The sequence below is a fragment of the Pagrus major genome, chromosome 2 (assembly GCF_040436345.1).
Source record: "Pagrus major chromosome 2, Pma_NU_1.0".
NCBI lineage: Eukaryota > Metazoa > Chordata > Actinopteri > Spariformes > Sparidae > Pagrus > Pagrus major.
The window spans coordinates 36548167-36563337 of record NC_133216.1 but is presented as its reverse complement, the minus strand read 5'-3'; the positions used below and the strand labels follow the sequence as shown (position 1 = coordinate 36563337).

General features: G+C 40.5%; 1 protein-coding gene across 3 annotated transcripts in view; it reads left to right on the top strand.

Moving 5' to 3' along the window:
- fat3a (FAT atypical cadherin 3a) overlaps positions 1–15171 on the top strand; it is a 208623-nt gene that overhangs the window by 113213 nt on the left and 80239 nt on the right. For 2 of the 3 annotated variants that reach the window (XM_073493718.1, XM_073493717.1), the window contains 6 exons: positions 948–1144; positions 2000–2153; positions 2294–2527; positions 3156–3545; positions 7882–8096; positions 10418–10555. In XM_073493718.1, the coding sequence (XP_073349819.1) occupies positions 948–1144; positions 2000–2153; positions 2294–2527; positions 3156–3545; positions 7882–8096; positions 10418–10555 (1328 nt within the window). Of the gene's footprint in view, positions 1–947; positions 1145–1999; positions 2154–2293; positions 2528–3152; positions 3546–7881; positions 8097–10417; positions 10556–15171 lie in introns of all 3 variants that reach the window. The other variant, XM_073493710.1, reaches the window with a different exon arrangement.

The following is a 15171-nucleotide window of genomic DNA, read 5'->3' as shown; positions in this document are numbered from 1 at the left end:
CAACCTGTCTCTTGTTATTGAGAGACCTCTATCAGCAGAAATGACTCAGTGTTTAATGATACAGATAGTGATCAAAGAAATTACTTTGCTGATAGGAAAGGAAATCTTTCCCTGAACAGCATTGTAATTAGTATCCTACAGCTGAAGAGAAAGGAGGAGAGACAAAATGGGCTGCTTCAACAGTACAAGGAGAGAAAGTTTAAAAGATACTGTAGATAACAGAAATGTCTGGGGAAAAAAACAAGCAAATGAGCTGTCAAAAATGCAGACGATTTGTGACCTTTCTCACTTCCATAAGAGAACCACTTTATGTTATTGAGTACAACAGTGCCACAGCTAATCAAGAGAGAACGTAGAGGAACATACATTCTTATTGTCAAAAAAAATATCTGTTTCATTTATAGTATATAGTATAGTATTTATATATACTGTATGGACTGACAGAAGGAAAGATATTTAATTAAACAGCCAGAATTCCTGACTGTACATTAGTCGTAATGATGTTTGTGCCCATGTGTCTGTGTTCCATTTTGCCAATAACTAAAGCCAGCACTCATCAGAAACTCTGTTCCTTCTGTTATCCTCCAGTGTCTTTTCTTTTCTAGTCCTCCATTTTCCTGTATGTTCATTAAATAAAGAACATACCCCCTTCATTCAGCAATCAAGAGAGAATTAACATTACATTAAGTTACATTACAGTGAACTTCAGAACCTCTGAAACTCGTTGCTGCCGACATGTTTGGAAGCAATGGTGGAGAGGAATCCACTTTTTAATCCCAAAACTCATTGAGTTGAGGGAAACTTTGTTACAAAGAATACATGTTGCACATGTAACACTACTTGTATTACTACTTTTATGCTATTTTTGAGGAAATCAGTAATAAACCTTGACTTACATGTCCCAAATTGTCCTAACTGATCATGTATCTCGCCTGTGTGTTGTCCAGGTGGGAACTATCGTGGTGTCTTTGCACTGGGTCTGGTTCAGGGTGAATGGAAGATGTATGTGAAGTGGCCACTGGACAGGGAGGAGCGCAACCTCTACATAATCAATGTCACTGCTAGTGATGGACTCTTTGTTTCCCAAGCAACGGTGGAGGTGACAGTGTTGGACACCAATGACAACAGCCCCATCTGTAACCAGGTGAGGAATAAAACTGCATGTTGCAGTTAAAGACATTGGCAAATGGCAGTTAGTTGTAGATACTTTACTGTCTACTACATTTATTTGACTCAGCTTACTGATGTTGTGAACATACATCTACTGATGCCTCTGGACACATCTTCAGTGATGTTCCTGGAATCATCTGGTGTTTCGGGTCATTAAACACCATACACCCAACCTCCACTGGGATACACTTTGTTCTCCAGCCTGCCTGCTGACAGTCGCTGACCAGTCCTGCGTATTTGGAGTCCTTTCTTTTCAAAGGCCACTTTCAAGTAGTCTTCCGATGGGACTGTTAGCTCCAGCAGCAAAGCTTGCTTGGTGGACTCGGACACGAGAGCAATGTCTGGTTGCAGGATGGTGGCTGCAATATGGCTAGGGAACTTCAGCTGCCATTTGAGGTCCACCAGCATCTGCAGGACCCTTGCTGAGTTTAGGATGCCTGCAGATCTTGTGGCTGAGTTTGGTTGCTCTCCAGCTCCAACAAAGGCGATGACCTCCTTGGAGGGTCACGACCACTTTGCCCACTCAACTCCTGCTCTGATGGTTTCAGTGATGGTCTTCAGGACCTGATGATGCCTCCATCGGTCCCTCTCCAAGAGCTGCTGCAGCTGCTGAGAATGTGTTCTAGGGTTCCCGGCCTTGAACATAGTGGGCTGGTGACTCTGCTATGCCCCATGTGTGCCGATTTAATCGGCTTGGTAGCACATCATACACTGCTTGGATGAGAAATCTGTAAATGTAGCAATTGTCAAAGGTTCACCAACCTTTCATAATGTAATTTCATTCCATTGACTGGGTCTCTATATCTTTGCTGTGTATGTGTGTCTGCAGGCTATGTACACTGCCTCCATTCCAGAGGACATCCCAGTCAGCAGTGTGCTGCTGAGGGTTGGAGCTACAGATGCAGATATAGGCATCAATGCGTGGATCCAGTACTCCTTACATGGTCCTGGATCCCAGGACTTCAGCATGGACGCGGACACCGGTATGGTTTTGATTGCGCAAATTGACACTTCATCAGTGTAATAGGGCCAAGTTCAGTCACATTTATTACTGTGGATACTACTTACATCCCCATATGGCTCCATCTTTCAATGTTTCACATTTGTTTTCTAACCTGCCTAGGTGAGGTGAAGTCATCTGCGATTCTCGACCGTGAAATTACACCCAGCTACAGGCTGGTTGCCCAGGCAACTGATGGTGGTGGGCGGGGGTGCCGTGCTGAGGTGCAGCTAATAGTGACTGATGTGAATGACAACCCACCCATCTTCACCCAGTCACTGTACACTGCCAGCGTCTATGAAGATACAGCCACCAAAGCCCTGCTCACTCGAATCCAGGCCATAGACCCTGATGAAGGTGATACTACAACTACTAGTATTGCTACTTGCTACCATTGGTGTTAACACTACTGCAAGTAGTGGTTCAAATGCTACTATAATACACTTATAAGTGTGTTAATTTCAGAACAACAAATGAGTGAAGCTGATACTATTTTAATAGTAGCACAAAAAGAAGTCAGAAGCAGATACAAAAAAACAAGGTCATATGAGTAAAGACAGCAAAAGTACAGAGAAACAAACATTAAATTCAGTGAAAATAAAAACAAAGTGTGGTGCAAAATAAATTTGAATGAATGAATTACTCCACCTCCACTCCACTCCCAACAACCCATGAGCCTGATGTCACAGACTCCTCCTGGCCCACTCCCCCCTAATTTCTGCCTCACACTGATGACAACACCATGTTAGTGCCCTTGTAGAAAAAAATAATGATTGGGCCAGGGGAAGGGGTAATATTCAGAAAGAGAGCATATTTACCAATAGTTTCTCCAGGAAGAGCAATATTGCAGAACTTGGTATAATTGTAAGATTGTCTGTTTCAAAAACGTACAAAATTTGTCAGAAGCAGTCATCACTGTGTTCATTACTGCATATCCCTTCAGGCTTTAAATCTCTAATGTGTACCTCTCTCTGCTCTGCAGCAGGTCCGGGCCGTATGGTGATATACTCCCTGGCCGACTCTGCAGGAGGTTCCTTCTCCATCGATAAGTCCTCAGGCATTGTGGTCCTTGAACGCATTCTTGACCGCGAGGTTCAGCCGGCTTACCAGATAACAGTCCTTGCGTCTGACTTGGGTTCACCGCAGCCCCTCTCCTCATTGGTCAACGTCACGATCACTGTGCTGGACATCAATGACAACCCACCTGTGTTTGAGCGCCGTGATCAGCTTGCGACAGTGCCGGAGGATGTAGGAGTGGGAACAGAGGTTCTGAGAGTTTATGCCGCCAGCAAGGACATAGGAACCAACGCTGAGATCACTTACAGCATTCGATCAGGCAATGAGCATGGGAAATTCCACATCCACCCACTAACTGGTGAGTGTGCTAAGCACATCTCTGCAGTAGCTATCCCTCATTTCATTTATATTTATATTTATATATAATATTTATATATATTTATATTATTATTAACATCCACAAGGTGTTATGTTAAAAAAAAATGAAATGTAGTTTCAAATTCTATACATAGATGTTTTAAAGCTGTACTGATCATTATTTTTGCATGAAATGACAATGTGTAATGTACAAACTGCTGCTCATAGTGACAAACCAGAGAAATAACATCAACTCTGCATATCCCTTCAGTGCTGCTGAGCAACTTGGGCTCTATTACCTCATTGTTTTGATTTTACAATCCACAATCTCCATTTTCATACCATATTTCAGCCGAAGCAGGCAGCCATTTTCAATTAAAAATCTGAAAGTGCAGAGAAGCATTGACCATCCTGATATTTTTATCAGAAGCTGGTCTGAGGTAAAGGGACTTAATTATTAATGTTTAAATCAGGTGGACATAAACATGAGATCATCTGATTGGATGATAATGTTGCTAAATGTCTGCTGGATGTGTAGTGTCACGGCGAATTGGGCAATTTACCAGTAATCTGTATTTTGGTGGAAATGTTGTCCCATTCCAAGTTTTTCTTCTGGTTGTCCTTATGCAAGGCTAGTGCTGTGTTGTACAGCTTCGGGTACTCAGGCACAAACATTATCAGCTCTTCCATGTTTGCTTCTGAAACGCGATGCCTGCTATTTCCACAATGCTTGCCCACTTCTGTTTGATTGGTCAGCAATAGACAAGTAGTCCCTCACAGTGAACTCTGAATGGCAGAGCAAAATCTGTCCTACCAACATGGCTGAAACTGTTTACCCTCTTCTGCCCTTCCATCATTGAAATGAATTGGAATAGCGAATTACTGCGTGGCAGCGTGCAAAGGCCTTAGCGTGAGTATGGGGCACTTTTGCCACAGACTTAATGCATTTGTGCATAGCATGTGTGCATAGCATAGTATGTGTGACAATATAATGCCAATAGAAGTCACTTGGCTGACACAGCTTTGCACAAACTTACTACAGCAATGTGGCTTGGGATGTGATGCCATGTCACACTGCACTAAGACTGTACAATACATTTCACTTTAGATTTGAAATGTTCAGTGAAGAACCAAAAGAACAGCAGGACAATTCCACAGTTCCTCAGTTGAATCATGAAGGCTGGTTCAAATGATCTAAAGGTGAGCTACATTCCCCATCTGGAAATTTGATGCAAAAGTCAGGGAAAATATTAAACATTGCTTAATTATGGGGAAACCTTGTTGATTCCATCATAGGAAAAGTGACATGCATTCACACCTGTAGTCTGTCGCCTGACTTGGAAATGTTAACTGCTGTCTGTAGGGAATGACTACACTTTTTCAACAGTAATACAATCTGTATTGGCACTAGATCCAGCTTTCCTCTGTTACCTGCTTAAGCACCATATGACATACTGATGGACACTCATAACTTCTGTTAATTGATCCACATTCATGGAAATTGTCTCCTCGCTTTAATTCCTCTCCACAGCTAGAGTATTCAATAAAGACAGGACTCAAAACAAAAGATCTGTGATCACATAGTACATCTGTTGTCATTGACTTTATTTTATGATCATGAAGTCCTCTGCACTTGAAAAGTCCAAAAGTCAAAATATATTGAACATTTTTACCTAACGAAATATTCTGATTGTTGGCATTTAGCCTTTCAAATATAATATTTTCACTGTGGCAAGAAAAATGTTTGCTCTCGGATTTCTGCATGCACCTGACGGTGTGGTCTAGCAGTAATCTAACAGCATGAAAAATTACATTCCTGCCTGGTGGATAGATAAACCATTGCAGCTGGTTTCCACACATGGTGCTTAGGGGTGTTATGATTCGCCCCCACGTTCACTACGTCATTGCGGGGATCTCAATCCAGTCATGGACTCTTCCAGGTCCGAGCACGGACCCATCATGCACCGGTTAGGGCCCCGTCATGGAAGAATGCGAAGTTTTAAGAGGCTTCATCTTTACTTTGCCCTGTGGGTTTTTCCAAGTTTCATGAAGGCTTTATATCAATCCATGACAACCCAGTTAAAAATATTAAGCCACATCATTACCAAGATTGGAACAGAATTGAAAAAAGAGACACAGGTATGGACGCAGGAAGAAGGGGTGCTGCAACATTATAAAAATCGTCAATTGATAAAGGGTAGACTTGCAGTAGAGAAGGAGAGAGGGCACTGGTGGTAAAAGTACTTTGAATTTACTGTAAAATAATCTATACCACAAGTAAAATTCTTGCAGTCAATACTTTTATTTAATTAAAGGTATAGAAACATTATCAGAAAAAAGGACTTAAAGTGTCAGTATATTCAAATACTCATTGTGTAGAAAATTGATCCCTATTAATGTTTATTATTATTGGTTTTATAATGTTTTTGCATTAATGTTACAGTAGTGCTGCATTCATGTTTACGTTGCTTTTCTGGCTGTAGATGTTAAAGATTGTCATAATTTTAACTACTTTATACACTGTTGGGTAGTTTAATACACATCAATGCATCATATTGCATAAGATAATCATGTCTGTAGCATTGCTGCCCTGTTAGAACATTGTATCTCTAAATACTCAACTTTTCATGAGCTCAGACAAAACAGCTTGTTTTCAGTTTGTGACAATATAATAATTTAGCTTAAGAAATAGGAACAATTTCTCAACCATTAAGGAACACTTAATAGTTAATTAATAATTCCCATTAAAAATGACCATGTTTAGAGATAGGCTACATGGTTTTCACTGGGGAATAAAGGTTGTAAAAAAATGTTATCTGAAAAGTAACTAGGACACACAGTGTTTTATTTTGAAAATTGACCGGATGCTCTATGCCGTTCCTGTGTCTCTGACTTCCTGCCGGCGCGATCTGCTCTGTGTAGCTTGTTGCGGCTTCCGTCAAAAAACGACCAGGCAGCCGGAACAAAGCAGCTGTGCACGGCTGGACTCCACTGTGCGCCGTCGATCGCGGCCGCTTGTGATTTGTAACACACTTCCTGCTACTAGGGGATGGAGAGTGATGGCAGGCTAACAAGGGGGATGCTTTTTGGTAATTTTGTTAACAAGGGGGACGGCATCCCCCCTCATCCCCCCTCAAATCGCCTACTGTTTATAGTTCAACCATTAGTGAGGTAGCTGTTACATTTCCTGACACCAGCTGTTTTATCCCCCATTGAAGCGCACTCTGCTGGACAAACTATGTCATTACACCAATTATAAATTAGCCCAAGCATGTTTTTCTGCATTATAGTTTTTAAATATAAGGTTTTCATATCGGTGCATATCGGACAATATATGAGACAATACCGATATATCTGTGATAGGCTAATATCGGCCGATAAAATCAGCCTACCGATGAATCGGTGAGCCTCTACTATTTTGCACAATGTTCATTGTGTGTCCTTCAAGGAATTTAGATGGTAAAAAATTCCAAGGGGTCATGTAACTTAAAATGACCCTGCTTGTAGTGAATTATGAGAAACATGAGAAAACCCTGCCTGAATAAACTCAGTCCACTGCATACAATTTAAAGGCGTATTTACTCATTACTTTAATACAGTTATGAAAAGACAATTGTAGTAGGGAGAGAAGGAAGATAACTGGATAAAATGGAGTTGTAGAATTAGAAATTTCACAGTTATGGTTAAGGCGTCAACAATGTCCTTTGGGAGGTGTACATAGGTGTGTCGGGGCAGGGTGGTGCTCCCATTGAGCAATCCCCCCTGTTAAAAATTAACAAATCACCTACTGGATGTATATGTTTGTTTATTTATTTATTGGTTGTTTTTTCAAACTCTACTGCAGACATAAATATTTAGAAACATAAATATAATGTTTCATTTTTAAAAAGGCTCATTAGTTTCCAAAACAGTCAGCCACTACAGTATTAGCACACCTGACACAAACAAAGACAGTGCATTTGGTGTGGACTGTTGTCATCAGTGGAATAAAGCACTTTTGGTGCTCCATGCAGTGACCATTTGGAGCAGCAGGACTGTATGTGAGACTGAGTCAAAATAAACTACACAGTGTGTTCATGGTAATAAAGGATCATGTGATTGATGTGTTTTTAGAACTTTTTGGGCTGACTAATAAAAATATAGACGATTGTTAGACCTTTAACTTCTTCAAGTAGCCACAAACACCCAAATGATGTGTATAAATGATGATTTTTTATTTGACAGTAGACATTTAATACATTTTCTGTTCTCTCCCTCATGATGTTTCGCTTTAAAATATTCTCTTTAATTTACTCAAATGCATATTTCTGTTCCCCCTCTGTCCTCATCTTCCCCAGGTGCCATTTTAGTTTCCCAGTCTCTGGACTATGAGACCTGCAGGGACTACTTCCTGACAGTGGAGGCTCGTGATGGCGGTACGCCACCACTGAGTGCCATCACCACGGTGAACATCAATGTGACAGATGTCAACGACAATGCACCCATGTTTAGCTCTGACCTTTACAATGCAGTGGTGTCAGAGGACGCTACTATTGGAGAGTCTGTCGTCCAGGTAGGTTCCAATCAGAGCTTTACCTGCATGTTTGTGAGGCCTGAGGATGGAAGTGGTCTGAAAATACCATACAGTACTTTTCATCCAGAGCAAGATATCTGTACAGCCAATGGCCATGTATTTATAAAATTTGCTATGGATGTTCATAGTCAAAAGAGAATCCCCTTGATCATCGGAATCAGAATCAGAATCAGAATTCCTTTATTTGTCCCGCAAATGGGGAAATTCCTTAGTCACAGCAGCCAAAGGACAGTATCACACTTAAACAATAATAAAAAGTAAAAAATAAACAATATAATAAGAAATAAGAAATAGAATTAACTTGTATATACATAGTATTTACAATATGAACTTGGTATTTACAATATGACATAGTATTTATAATATGAACAGTGTAAGTATAAACAGTTTGGTATTATTATTTACAAACAATAAATAATAAATATGGGTATTAAAAATTGTCCAATTAGTGCAAACCAGAAAGTGTGTGGATATGTCTAGAGTTTTGTATTGCACAGTGCACATGTGAGGTCTACTGGGAGCAGTGCTGGTTGTACAGTCTAACAGCAGCAGGAAGGAAGGACCTGCGATACCTCTCCTTCACACACTTGGGGTATATCAACCTGTCGCTGAAGGAGCTGAGCAGTGTGGTGATAGTGACCTGCAGGGGGTGGGACTCCTTCACCAGCAGCGATGACAGCTTGTCCATCATCCTGCTCTCTCCCACCACCTGCACTGGGTCAAGAGGGCATCCCAGGATGGAGCTGGCCTTCTTGATAAGTTTATCAAGTCTCTTCCTATCTGCTGCTGAGATGCTGCTGCTCTACTGCTGCAGACTACTCCATAGAAAATGGCTGATGCCACCACAGAGTCATAGAAAGTTGTCAGGAGTGCCCCCTGCACCCCAAAGGACCTGAGCTTCCTCAGCAGATGGAGTCTGCTCTGACCTTTCTTGTATGTTGCTGCAGTTGCTCATCACTTTCCTAATGGCCTAGTATTTACTTTCTTTGTATAAAAGAGCTGTTATATGTTTTAGTGATAGCTTTTTTGAGCAGACATTTTGATATCATATAGTCATCGTATTATCTTTTCCATAGTCTTTTTTTATTCCATTTCTTTTTTTCTATTGTTAAGAATCACTGCAGAACAGCATAATCTCAAAAGAGATTTATATACTATCTGTGTGAAAGAGGACTGGGTTACCTTTTTTGTCGTTTGAATAGAGAAAGAAAGGTATAGGATACTGGTGTTGTTAATACAAGCCATCTGATCATTTTAAAACCAAAGTGAGAACTGTGTCCATAACCTTGGTACAAAGTCAAATTTGTCTCAGGTAGGTGTTGTCCGCCGCCAGGGCTGTCCCTTGTACCGATTTTGTTTGTGATATTCATGGACACTATTACAAAGTGCAAACATGGGGAGGAAAATGTCCGTTTTGGGGACCTAAGAATTGCATCTCTGCTCTTTGCAGATGATGTGGTTATGTTAGCTTCAACAGAGTGTGATGCATTAAAACAGGCACTGGGGTGGTTGGCAGCTCAGTGTGAAGTGGTTGGGGTGAGAGTCAGCATCTACATATGCAGATTCCTTGCTTCGCTGCAAAGGAATTCACGCATTTCAGGGTTCTTTTCACAAGTAATGGCAAAATAGAGCTTGAAGTAGTTTGGCAAATTGGTGCTGCATCAACAGTAATGGAGATGTTGTACAAGAACATTGTGGTGAAGAGAGAGCTGAGCAAAAAAGCAAAACTTTCAGTTTACCAGTCAATCTATGTTCCAGCCCTCACCTATGGTCATGAGCTGTGGGTAGTGACCAAAAGAGACATCCAGAGGAAGCTCAGAGTAGATTCACTGGGATTTCGCTATCACATGGATTGATGGATGAATGGATGGACGGACGGACCGATGGATGGATGGATGGATGGATGGATGGATGGAATAATACTTGGTTAGTCTGTTTTACAGACTAATCAAGTATACAGTCCTGGAATCAGAATATTTTGGTGTGAGCATATAGATTATTTTGATCACTTTTGATTACTTTGAACATCAAAGTCTCTGTGACCATAGAAACCTGTATGTCCTGAAAGTTTGAAAGAGGAGACATTTGGAACAGAGGAAGGTTCATATTTGTACAGCTCATAAGGAATTAATGCTATATGAATCAAATACAAATGTTTTTTTGTTGTATTAACATTTTTTTATTGTATTTATAAAACGTATGTTTAGTCCAGTATAGGACAGGGATAAATTATCAAGATGTGTGACCATTTAAATTGAAACACTCACTAACCCTGCCTGTGTATGTGTGTGTGTCTGCAGATGGTAGCAGAGGATGTCGACAGTCAGCTGAATGGAGCCATCCTTTACTCCATCATCAGCGGAGACCGAGATAACCAGTTTTTCATTGACACACTCCGTGGGGTCATCAAAGTCAACAAGCAGCTGGACCGTGAGACAGTGAGGAAACACATACATACACACAGACACACATACATACACAGGCACTTTGAGAGTTTAGTCTACAAAAAAGTGTAAAAAAAAAAAAAAACTTTACACAACATGTACCTCACAGTCACACTTGAATGTAGCAGTGGAGTACAGCTTTTCATGAGGCTTTATGTGCATTTGGATGCTAAAGCAGAATATATTGTTTATTTTAAATATTATGAAATATGTATTTTAAATTGAAATAACAGCTGCAGCAGAACTTTTAATGAGATTCTTGCTCCAAATACTGAAGATCCTGATTCAATGTATTAAAGTTTATCAGCTTTTTTGTTAAAGTTATTCACGTCATATGAAAGTTGAGAGTCCGACTCCTGAAATTGATATAATGCAATAAACTGATGGTTCAAGTAGTAAGCACTCACTTTGCTGTTGTTGAACTGCAAAAATACCAAGTGTTTATGGCAGAAATGTTTTATATTCATTGTAAAACCTTAAATGTACCGACATCAATGTATGTGTTTGTCTCTGAGTACAGACTTTGACTTGCAGAGGGCACAGTAAAGAGATATCAGCAGAGCTTCATTTTGGCCTTTTTGCAATTTTCTTACAGTGTTAGAGCTTATTAATTACAGCTAATTTAATCTGCAACCAGAAACAGTTGGGATTTTAAGGTGGAAGCAATGTTCAAACTGACTAAATATTTTGCACATTATACCCTGGTCATAAAAAAGGGACGATATGATATTAAATAATAATTTGTTAGCCTTGTAGTTGATAGAATATGTGTATTTTATCAACCGGACTTTGAACTGTCAGAACCTAAAGTAACATAATAATTTTTCATGAAATATTTGCAGGAAGATAAGCTGTTATAACCTACCCGTTCAAAACTGCCGCTAAAAGTATAGCCTCTTACTTTGTTTTAGTCAACAGATTATTGCCTCATACTTCATGTTCCCAAAACACTCTATTGATTAGTCTGTATGATATGTAACTGTATCAATCAAGTTTATTTTTCACATGTAATCATATAATATACAATCACAGTGAAATTGCTGTTGAGCATCTCTACGCAGGCATAAAAAGCCAGCATATGAAATGAACTGCTGTAATGTTTGCTCTGAGTGAATACCTGAGGCTGTCAGCTCTCATGGTTGCCCATCTTTGATGTAAAGAAGGAGCCTTTTGGCTGCTGGCGGGTCACTGGGTGCTGGTTTGCTACAAGATGGATCGCTGACCAGATGGCAGCTGAACCACACAGAAAGCAACTCTGATTATGAGCACTTTAATTTACAGCAGGAAACTTGTTTTTTCACCCTTCTTCTTCCTCATCTTCACTTTCTTTATCAATTTCTTCTCCACAGTGCTTGAACACTTCAGAAATGTTCATATTCCTATCATAAAGTATTCATGAATGCAGTCGATGAGCCTTCAGAGTGTGCTCAGAAAAAGAGTGCAGGGGCGTATGGGGGATCAAAGCTTTTGGCTGATGAAAGTGTGTTCGGGGTTATCACACAGAGAGCAGCAGCTTTCCCTCTGTGTCAGTCAGTCAGTCAGTCAGTGTGTGTGTGTGTGTGTGTGTGTGTGTGCAATGCTAATGTGTCTATGCATTAATACTTATGGTATATGCGCATATGTGTCTACGTGAGTGTGTGTTAACATATGTTTCACCGCCATTGTGGTTCTATTTTCTCCGCCCCTGTCTCCCTGCTAAGCAGGTCTAAGGCCATGCTCAGTATTGAGCTGATTTAACCCTTAATCGCCCCTCCCGACAATTGGAGGAGAAATATCTTAACTTTTAACCACCTTTATTCAAACATGTCTAGGTACTCATTACAGCACTATTCAGGACACTGAACATCCCCCCCCCCACACACACACACACACATACAAACACACACACAAACACTCACACACACACAAATTAAAATCATCCCATTACAGAACCTTTTCAAAAACAGATAACCAGATCAGTCCCCCTCAAGCTACAAACAGCCATCTACACACCACACCTTCTGTACATCAAGGTTCAATAACAAAATAATAATGCTCACATTCAGCCCTAAGATGCGCAGAGACCAGCCCCTTAAACAATAACTCAGAGTCCAGGGAGGGAGGGAGGAGGGGCGAGAGGTAATAGGGTACTATTAGGTCTTTAATATATGCTGGTACCTGGTCATTAAAGGCTTTTGTATGTGAGGAGGAGGATTTTAAACTCAATTCTGGATTTTACGGGAAGCCAGTGCAGAGAGGCTAATATGGGAGAAATATGTATTTGGCATGATAATCTTAATGACATCCTGTAGTGTGTGATGTGCCGTTATTTTCAGGTCTTGTAGTGTGTGCATGTTTTAGATTAGAGACAAGATTAGGCTAGATATTCTTTGGGCTCTATTGCAGACACCTCGCTTTAGCAATATCAGTGATGCTTGTTTGATTGGTACCATTGATGTGTGAAGGACTATACATTTCCTTCCTATATGAATACTCATCATCATTTAAATTCAGCCAATGATCAGAGGGCCATCCTCAATCTTCACAACAGAATTTTCTCCGTGTCAGGGAGTGCAATCATGGATGTGTGGACAGGAGGTGGCTGAGTACAAAGCCCTGGGAGGGCTTCAGTGTTCAGGACTAGAGTGGAGGAGGTGTGACCACCAATCAGAACTCTCTGGGCTCTCTGTTTGTGAGGACGTCCAATATGTGTATGCAGAGTGTATTACTCAAGCCCATCAGTTTCATGGGAGAGACTGCAATGAATGCTAAGGTGAAATCAACAAATATTCTAATGTAGTTGTTCTTATTCTGCAGGTGTGTGAAGACTAAGTGGAGGCCTTCAGCTAGTTGACTGGTACATATTTTTAGTATGTGACCAGGGATTTTATTAGGGCCAGAAGCTTTGCTTATATTCGAACTCAGCAGGATTTTTTCCAAGTCCATTATCGATTTTGAAGTGGCAGTTTCCCTGGAGGTGGAGTAGACTTTACAGATCACTCTTTGTGGAGGAGATCAAAGAAAGCATCAAAATGTAAAAAGCTCATCGGGCAATGTTGCCTTCTCCATGACGAGGGCACTCCTGCTTTTGCACCTGGTGATAGTTCTGATTGCTTCCCACATATCCTTGGTGTTCTTGGTGGACACCCAGGACTGGTCTCTGTCCATTCTCTGCTGATGTGTCCTCTTTGTCTTCTTGATACCAGCTTTCAGTCTTGCTCTAGTTGCATTTTATGCTTCCTTGTCACCTGATCAAAAGTCAGCTTTTTGGGATCTGGAAAGAGCACTCCCAACTTAATTCCTCAGGACTTCTGGTTGGGAAATAATCTTTTTGTCTTTGTGATCACCACATCAGCGACCAATTTGCTGGTGTATGATGTCACTGAAGATGTATATTCCTCAAGACTGATGTGGTTCTCCTTGGTGGCAGAATCCCTGAACATGTGCCGGTCTGTGCATTCAAAACAAGCCTGTTGAGTTGCTGTACCGTCATTTGTCTATACTTAAACTGTTTATTCTGATGGCTTTCGCCTTTTCATCAGCTAGAAGTGAGTAGGCAGCAGAAGCAGGGATTGACCATGATGTTGGCAAAAGAGGGCTTTAGCTGCCAAGAATGTTTGTGTAAACATGGTCCAGGGTATTGTTTGCCCAGGTTGACTTGTGGACCTGCTGGAATTCAGGTAAACCAGTTCTGAGGCCTGTTTGATTAAAACCAACTGTTACAAACAAAATTCCATGCAGTTGTCTTGTCTTGTGACTGCTAATGACTTCAGTTTATGTATTGCATTTTTCGAATTTGCATTCGGAGGAACATACACAGCAACAACTAACACACAAATAAATTCTTGGATAATATGGATGATAAACCTCAATAGGGCAACATCTGAGAAAACATTGTCCATCTACTTTGACTGCGTTTGAGCAACAAGCATCATTGATGTAAACCAGTGTTCTCCTCCCCTTGTCTTGAACCAGCGCTCTGTAAAGATGCATGTACAGCCATCACCATGGTAATGCTGAAATTATTACCGTTATTTTAACGTGATTATTGTTGAGGGCAGTTGAATAAAAAGACAATAAAATATTATGAAATACAAAAATAACTATGAATTTAAAAAAAAGTATATAAATACAAATACCAGTACAAATACCCTTATAAATAGTGTTCATAGAAGCTACAATGCACAACAAACAATCCAGTTATAGAGTGGTTTAAATTCATGAATTTAAATACAGCAAATGCTATCAAGGTGTTAACTTTTAGGGTGCTCTGTAACCAGTTCCAAGCAGTTCGGGCATAAAAACTAAAGGCAGATCCAAGGAGAGGGAGAGAAAGGGAGAATCTTGTGGGAGATGATGTCACACAAGTATGGTCTGACGCATGCTTGTTTGACAGTGTTGGTAGGTGTGTGAGAGTTTGTGTCAAACTGCACTCATCTGCCTCTGTCTTTGTCCAATTGTTATTGGTTGCCACTGGGATGGTAACTAAGTTGTAAGTCAATTTGACTGAGAAAGTTGATTTTAGAGATTTAGAGATTTTAGCTGAGGCTCACCTCACATTATCATGCTTCTCCCTGAAAGACAGTAACTGCTATCATTTAAATGGTGATATGGTAGAAACTATGAGATCA